This window comes from Equus quagga, unplaced genomic scaffold (genome assembly GCF_021613505.1).
Source record: "Equus quagga isolate Etosha38 unplaced genomic scaffold, UCLA_HA_Equagga_1.0 182420_RagTag, whole genome shotgun sequence".
Classification (NCBI taxonomy): Eukaryota; Metazoa; Chordata; class Mammalia; order Perissodactyla; family Equidae; genus Equus; species Equus quagga.
Genome location: NW_025797623.1, coordinates 1,816 through 10,718, shown reverse-complemented (window position 1 = coordinate 10,718; position 8,903 = coordinate 1,816). Strand labels below are relative to the sequence as shown.

Here is an 8,903-nt window from a genome sequence, read left to right as displayed (position 1 = left end):
GAAACAGCAGGGGGATTTCACATGGCGTATCCACTCGGCTCTGACTCTGAACCAGGAATCACTGAATGTGTACTGACAGTGTCTCCAACTGATTGGTATTCGATTCTCCCATCTCCTAGTAGAGAAATATAAAGACAATGATTTATCCCCCCGACCTGAGAGTCACACGGGCTGCCTCAGCACTTTCAGAGTCCCGGATCTCCAGGCCCTTGCAGCCATGAAGACCACTGCTGTCCTCACGTCTGTCCTACTCTTCGTTCCCCAGGATAAAGGTGCAACCCAGAGGGAGTGGGCAGAGGACCAAGGTGTCACTGTCTCTTCTGTGGAGGATAAAATCTCAGCTCAAGAGGCTTCTTGTGAGAGATATCAGCACCAGTTTTGTAAGGAGAAACCAGGAGACTCTTCTGGTCTCAAGATTGGTACAACCCCTGTGAGTTCCCTGTTTACTTTCAAGGGCCTCAGTTTCTTCATCTGACCCAAACAATTGGCCTGTATGATCTCTAAAGGGTCTTCTTTTTCCTTGGGCTTTGACATCATGACACGTGGAAAAGTCTCTGGACATGTGGAAAATACTGGAGAGCACCCAAGGACAACATGAACTGGATGAGCCTGGCTGTGCTCCAATCAAACTTTACAGAAACAGCCAGGGGGACTGCTTGGCTCAAGGGCCATAGTTTATTGACCTCTAGACTAAACCTTAATCTATTTCAGGAGATATCTGGATACAGAGCAAAAGGCAAAAGTTGCATATATGTGAAAACGTATGGATGCAGTGGCTGGGAGGACAAGTATGGTTACAGACCTGAGCACAGATAGACAAGGCTATGAGGGCTCGGGTCCTCGCTGGCAGGCATTGTCATGTCAGAACTCATGTTGTCTGATGGAATGAGCATTGCTGCAACTCTAAGATGACCTGTTCACATGTCTACTCTAACTCAAAATTTCACTTCTCCAATATGCTCCCCTCATCCACCTCCCCAGGCAGCTGGCTGATGCTGCCTATTCCTCTAGGCCAGATAAGCATGTCCTGCTATTGCAGAAGGGGACCTGCCAGTCTTAGGAGCTCCACTCCATGTCCTGTGCATTCAGCGGCATTCATCACAGGTGTTGCTGTCAGTTGACTTCATTGTAGACACACAGAAATATACGATCCAGATTGAAGTACTGGAGAGAACAATCAGTGTCTTCTGGATCTGTCCCTGAGCTTTGTTGTTATGCCAAGCAAGGACTTCACAACAAACTCCTGTTTCTGCTTTTTTGATATCTGATACGTCAGTTAGGACTAATGTAAACGTAAGCGACAGATTTCTGACTAAAACTCTCTGAAATAAAATACTGGCTCCAAATACTTGGGGAATTCTAAGAGGGATGCCGGCCTCAGACACAGAGAGGTATGACTGCACATGATACTGAAGGTTGATCTGTTCGTCTATCTCTCTATCTGTCTATTAATGATCTATTATCTATCTGTATATCTATCCAGCTAACTAACCATCTTAGGCTCTGCTTTCATTAAACTTTACTATATTCTCAGGCAGACAATTCTATGGCATTAAAAATTATAATCACTGTTAGTCACAAGTTCATATGATCCTGACACCCTCCTGCTCATGGAAACCCCACTGTCTGCATCCTCACAGTGTGGGAGTGCTCCCCTCGGGAGTGCCCAACCACACACCTTTCTTTGAAGCCCTGGAGTTACATCAGTCCCAGTGGAATCCTCTCATTAACAAGTATCTGAAGGTGTCCCCAAAGATATGATAAGCAGACAAAAAACTATGCCACTTATGCAATGACACATTCTGAATTGCCATCTGGTATATAAAGGAAGAATTCAAGTGAGTAAGGTATGGTCAAAAATTAAGAGGAACTGGACTCAGTACGTGATCACTACATGCCCCAAACCTTCAAATAAACACTGCCACTTTCATGCTCTTCAGATTTTCTAAAGTTGCAGATATTTCCTTAAAACCTCACCTCACCTCAAACAATACCTTCTGCCTCCAGTTTCCCTTCTGAGTCAACCTTCCTTTTCCCTAGGCAAGTGCTCTGTTTACAGTTACTTTTTTTCCTCAAATGGGGTCCTGCCTGTGGGACGTTGGGCATCCAAAGGCCTCTTTGACTTTTGCACTGCTCTGTCTCTTACAGTCCGATATGTATAATGTCTTTAAAAACTTGGTGGGTTTCCGGTGTATAGGTTATAAGCCACTCTATTAGACAAAAGTTGCTCAACACTTCTTTCAGACACAGGTCTTTCACTCCTGAGTGAACGTTAGGGTGCTGGGAAGCCATTAAGATTCATAGAAGTCTTATTTCTATATGTAAAGCGTCTTTTTCACCCATCCTTTAATTTTTTCAAGGTTGCCACAAACATTCTTACAGCCACAGCTATGAGGTCTACCCAGAAATCATATTTAATAGGAATAATTTTGCTTTGATTTTTGCCCTGTGGTACCACCATTTTGTGAAATTGTGCCTCAAAAGACTGACAATGAGAAAAGCAGTTTTATTTTCAAGCTTCTCCTAACAATCTCCATGAGCTCCTCTCAGCTTCCACCACCGGGATCCTTGATGGGACTTTGGCTCATTGTTCAGTCCCAACAGCCTTACCACAGCTTTAAGGTTTTTGGTTATGGCCACATACTACCTCCAGAGACCAAACAAATTGCCCCAGAAACTATCAGCCTGATACAGCAACCATTTCATTGCATCTTACAATGTTGTCGGTCAGGAATTGGGCAGGCTTTGGCTGGGAGATTCTTCTGAATGTCTACTGGGGTTATTTGGTGGCCAGGCTGGAGGGGCAAAGATGGTATCATTTGCATGCCTGGCCCCATGGTGGCCTGTGTGAACCGCAGGCTCAGCTGGGCCCTCGTCCTCCATTAGTATACAGACCTCTCAAGTGGTCTCCAAAGGCCTGCAGAATTCTGCCATGGTGACTCTGAAACTAGCAGAAGTTCCTGGTCCTCTTATTCATCAGTTTTGACAGTGGTGGGAGGTAAGGAAAACCCTGGTGTGTGGGGGTGTTTGTGGCTGATTGGGCTGTATGAGAAAGCAGGTATTTCAGCTTGCTGTGCTGTGCACAGACATAAAGATAAAACCTGGTCTGGTCCCGACAAGAAGAGAAAGCATCTTTACTGATCACAGAAATGAATGTATGTTCATGTCTTTGAGTGGACCAGGGAGTGAGAGAGATGGAAAGCCAATTTGGAAGACAAGATTATAAGAAAGGAATTTGAAAGAAGAAGACAGAGTAATAGTGCAGAACATCACTTCCCACACTGGGTTAAAAGTTTCAGTGACCTGTATGACTCATAGATTCTCCCAAATGCTATGAAAAGTAACATACTTTTGTCCCATGGATAAGAGTCCCATATTTTGATTTAACCCACAACAGACTCCAACGATATTCCCATTGTACTTTGGAGAAGCATCCTAGAGTCATCAGTAGCTACATAAAAGTTGAGAATTCTTCTACCTTGAGGGGAGATAAAGGGGATGTCCCTACTGAACCATCTCTTCTCCATCAGCACTGCCTTTGGGATCTACTACCTCAGCCAGGTCATCACCTCTCATTCTCATAGCAAACTTGCAGTATCTCCGTCCAGCACTCTAAGGGCTCATGAAAACCCATACTGTGCACAACTCAGAAAAATCTTCCCAAAACATCATATTGATCACAAAGAGCCCATGTTGAAAGAAATGCTTGCTGGCTACTATCACCCAACTGTCCTGTACTCCTATTTTAAGGTACCTGTAGTGTAGCTCTGAACTCCCTATAGAGTGTGGGAAAATGAAGAAAAGAATGTATGCTTGACTGGCTTCAGGAGTCCTGCATTCATGTGACAGCTCGATTTCTACTTATCATCCCCCATCCTTAGGGCCTTCGCCTCAAAAAAGAAGGCTTATCTACAAGGTCTCCAAGAAGCTTCCCAGCCTCATAGCCAGACAAATTCATGGCCATTCTTCATTCTCCCTAGCTTCTTTCCCAGTCATCACCATCTCCATGCTGCCTGATTGAATGTTGTTGTCACTTTCCTTCTTCGCTCCATTCCATATATGTGGAAACTGTTCTCTTGCTTCTCTCCTTGTTCAAACCCTCTTTCTCCTTTGAGGAGGACTTGAAGCCTTTACTGTATCATAGTGTGATTTTCCTAAGTATTGCACTAACTTGAAACACTTCTTATATTGTGACCCTCTATCAATACAGAATAATACCACAAACTTCTTGAGGTCTTTATAAACTGGAGACCTGGGTTTCCAATCCAGCTCCAATAAGTGCTTGTCATTTACCTTTGGACATACCATTTAAATCCTGTGGGACTCATCGTATGCTAAATGAGAATGTGATTGCATTCTTTACACATGATGTGGGATGAAGAATGGCTGTTGTGACTTCATAGAAGGACTATCCATTGAGAAACTACTGTGTGCTAAGTAGTTTTCTCTGGATACAGAGAAGTATTTACTATGCTAATCTTAGCTAATATTTATTGATTACTAAGTACTCTTCATCCACTATGATAATTAATCCTCTCAATAACGATATTAAGAAAATATTATCAACTTTTTTTTATTTGCAGATGGGAAGATGAACCTTAGAAAAATTATGGATCTTACTAAACATCACAACAGGTTAAGCAACAAAATGATGCCAAATCCCCAATACTTAACTACTACCCTCTACACTCTCTTATCTTTCTGAATTCTAGAGTGTTAACTAATGTGAGTTGTTGGGAGTTATTTGAGTTTTAAGCTCATGAACTGAAGGCGGGTCATTATCAGGCATTTGACATCTGATGATCTCAAACAGAGTTGTGGCCTCTCCCTAATACATGCCTTTGTAAATCCCCTCATTGAAAGGTTAATGTGAAGCCCCTGGGACCTGATCGAAGTTTTCACCTTTTGAATAGTTGAGGAAAACATCTTACCAGACAAAACCGGCAAAAATTCCTATTTACAATTACTGTCAAGTAAAGAGATTTCATTGATTTCAGGATGTGGTGGCTGGGAGTATTGTTGACCTGTCCACAGACTGGGCTGTTTGACAATATAATGACCAGCAGAATCAACCCATCAAAGGCTCAAGATGCATGGTACTGGAAGCAGAAACAAGTCCTCATCATCAAGACAGTGATCCCTATTGGGGTTTAGTGCCTCCTGTCGGGTAGCAGGATGCTGAGTGTCTCTGCGGAGTGAAGAGAAATAGCCCTATGGATGCACAAGTCAATTGGTGAAAGATCAGAGTTAATGGGCCTTTGGAAATGGATGTCTGTGTCTGCATAACAACACTTGTGGATATGCTTATGATTTGGGGAATGCAGCACAGAGGGACCTAAGAGAAGGAGGAATAAACAGAGCTCCCTTGTTGCCTAAAGCCCTTTTGTTCTTCCTGTGATCTGGCACTCCACCCATGGCCATATGTCCTATCTACTTGCTGGATGTCCACATGTACCGTTCCTAATTCAAAATTATAAGGATCCTGATAACCCCACTGGGAATGTACAGCTCCCCTGAGAGGGGGCAGCAGGTTAGACAGACACTCTGTCTCATATCACAAGATGTGAGGATTTATTTTCGTGCCAAAAAAGCACTAACACCTGGAAGACCAAGTTTTACAAAAGCAAGTGTGAAAGACGCAAAACTCAGAAATCATGAAAGAATTTTTTAAATGACAAAGTCCAACGTTTCTGCCTGGCAGAAAAAAAAAAACAAAGGCCAGAAGGACAAACCCTGGAAACAATTTCCAGTACTTGGGAACAAAATCTCCTCTCCTGAATTTACAAAGAGTTCCTACAAAGCAATAGGAATAAATGAGCCAAAAATTCCACTTTCAAAAACAGGCAAAAAAGAAAGGACATTTAAGGAAAAGAAATACAAATACTTCTCAGACCAGGTAACATGTGGATTCTGATTCGTGAGAGAAATGGGTACCAAGATGACACTGGGATCCCATTTCTCACCTCTCAGATTGGGAAAGAACAGAAAGCCTCAGTCACAGATCAGCCTGCTTTCAGCCACAAACACCAGGAACCCACAGAAAACTGTGGCTTTAGAAAGAATATAGTGTGTGTTTCCCAGGTCACAACAACTGGAAGTGTGGAGTCCAGGATGGGGTGAGGTGGCCCAACTATGGCCTTATGGTCCCAGCATCGTGTGTGCACCTGCTCCAGCGTCCACATGGAGTAACCATCTTATTTTTGGTCAAAACGCAGCTGCTGCAGGTCCAAGTGCTTCTGTCACCCAAGCAGAGAGAGGCAGAAGATGAAAGTTAACATAATAAAGGGTGTGAGGCAATAACAAAGGTTTATTTTACTACTGGAAAAGGGTTCCCTTCTAGTGATGATGTTTCATTGGTCAAAACTCTCTTTGGGGGCAACTCTGAGCTGTGAGAAAGTCTAGGACATTAGGTATTTTGAGCAAGCACATCACTAACCATATCTAGGCAGGAAGAAAGGAGGATGGAAACTGGCTCATCCCAGGGCTTCTAGAACACACTCCATTGTGGGTGGGGAGTATCCAGGCTGGTGTATTTGTGTGAGTGCTGTTGGGGCAGCCTTTATGGAGGACAATGGAGTAACACCTGTAAACGTACAAGACGTGTTCTTCAACCCAGCAATTCTACTTCAGGAAATTTGTCTAAAAGATGCATTCACTTATGAGCAAGATGATATATATATATAAAAAGATACTCAATGCAGTCCTGCTTGTAACTGCAAAAGTTTGGAAATCACAAGATCGCAGCAATTTAACAATGTTTTTTCAATAAGAAGATAGTTGAATGATGGTATACAAAAACAGTTGGATAGTATAATGCTGTTAAAAATAATGATAGAGTTCTGTGTGTGCTGATATAAAAGCGTTCCTGCTAAAGCATTAGTGAGAAAAGCAAGCTGCCTAATAATGTGTTAACAGTGGGGGTTTCCTGGAGAAGGCTGAGGGCTGGGGCGGGGAGAGGAGAGACAGTATTTGTCACTCATTGCTCCTCTACCTTTTGAATTTTGTTCCTTGTGCATGGATTCAAAATTTTAATTGAAAAATAAAATTAAGGATTCAAGAAGGGGGTCATAAGGTATCATAAGTTTGGATGGCTCTCAAAGTCAAGAGGAATAACTGGTGTGCATTCTATGTGATGTCTTTAGATCATACTGGCTTCTTGAAATGAATCTGTTCTTTGGCTTTAGTCTCACCAACACTTTATGGAGAATCCCACTGAGCTCATTCCCCCCGAGTCTGCCAGTCATTGTCCTCTCCACATCCAGGAGCCTACTCACCCCAGAACCAAAGCCTCCTTCTTATGGCAGTAATGCCCCTGAGTCCTGTGATCCATTAATCTTCCACTCCATTGGGTTCCACGTCCGGCCCAGGGTCCAGACCTCCAGAGATGAGAAAGCCCCATTCAAAGAGAAGATGTGTTAGTTCCCTGAACTTCTTGAATGAAAACACTACTTCTTGTCCTTTTTGAACATTAAAAAGTCCATATTCAAGCAGATGGGAAACATACAAGACACCAGACTCCCTTTCATCATTATCAACTTGAAACAAGTGTAGAGAGTAAACATATAGCTTTGTGTTTGCTGAAACCTCCTGGAACAAAGAAGCTTCAGAGAAACTTTAGGGCACAGTGGCCTGGGCCCCATCCCCAGGCAAATGCCCCCCTTCTCTCACTGCGCTGTGTGTCTCTGAGCCTCCTCCTCTCAGACCGATAAATACAGGTGAGTCTGGACTCCCCACCCACACAAGCTCCTGCTCTCCCATCCAGACCCTGAACTCCAGGTGACTCACAGACATGAGGACTCTTGCCCTCCTCACTGCCCTTCTACTCTTGGCCCTCCAGGCCCAGACTCAGAACCTGGAAAAGGCAGATGACCAAGTTTCTGCCCAGGACCAGCCTGGGGCCGAGGTCCAGGACATGACTATCTCCTTTGCAGGGGATAAACGCTCTGCTCGAGGAGCTTCAAAAGGTGAGACACCAGCCACCTTGCTTTGGGGGTCGGCAGTCCCAAGGTGCCACAAACTAGCCAGAAAATCACTAGAAAATGAAGACATTGGATTGAGAGCCTCTTTAATGGCCCCTTGAGAATAAAAGGGTTTGAATCCACTACATAGGCGTGTGCAACGCACCAGCTTCATCAGCAGAGACTAACCAGGCTCTTACAAGGCCTTTGGTACGTAGAAGCTGGGCTCACATTGGATGTGTGGATGAGGGGAGGTTAGGAATAGGTAATTCTAAGTTTGAGAGTTGGATCCTTCAGAAGGATAGGAAATAAGCATATACATGACAGATGAAGATCAGAGAAAAATTATGATCCTGCACGACCAACACACAGCCAGTAAGATTTCTTGTGAGTTACGACAAAAAATTGAATTCTCACCACCCTAACATGACTGGCATTTTATATTGTAAGTAGACATGTCACCTTAGTAAATCTTGATAAGGCTGGCTCTACCTTCCTTCCCTCTCTCCTTCTTCTTGTGCCTGACCATCCTCTTCTTTCTCTAGGGATTACAGGAACACCTACCTGCACCTGCCGGCACTCCAATAGCTGCCTTAGCCATGAGCGTGGCTCTGGGATGTGTATAAGCAAAAAAGGCAAGGCATACAAGCTCTGCTGTCTTCGCTGAGCTTGAGGATTGAGACCCAAAGCAGCATAATATTCCATTTGAAGACCTGGAAAACGTTTTACTCTTTGTAGCTTCTACCTTTTTTTTATTTCTCTCTCCTAAATAAACTTTAAGCATTAAACTCAGTATGTTTGGTATTGTTCTTTTCGCTCCCTTTTTTTTTTTTTTTTTTTTACCTTTTCATACGGCTTATTTCTGTGGCTCACTTATATAAAGAATTCCATCCAAAAAGGTCTCCATTAAGTTTACTGGCCTTTGCATTCCAGTCTTGCACAATT

The 8,903-nt window shown here is 43.4% G+C and overlaps 1 protein-coding gene across 1 annotated transcript; it reads left to right on the top strand.

Annotated features, from left to right (window-relative positions):
- The first annotated feature begins 7,789 nt into the window (after positions 1–7,789).
- On the top strand, positions 7,790–8,625 carry LOC124233281 (alpha-defensin 1-like). The gene is made up of 2 exons (XM_046650452.1): positions 7,790–7,964; positions 8,504–8,625. Exons 1-2 carry the CDS (start codon positions 7,790–7,792, stop codon positions 8,623–8,625), a joined length of 297 nt encoding a protein of 98 aa, XP_046506408.1.
- Positions 8,626–8,903: the final 278 nt, after the last annotated feature.

Coding starts and splice junctions, on each gene's coding strand:
- LOC124233281 (XM_046650452.1), top strand. CDS start 7,790: ATGAGGACTCTTGCCCTCCTCACTGCCCTTCTACTCTTGGCCCTCCAG. Junction 7,965..8,503: donor TGCTCGAGGAGCTTCAAAAG/GTGAGACACCAG, acceptor TTCTTTCTCTAG/GGATTACAGGAACACCTACC.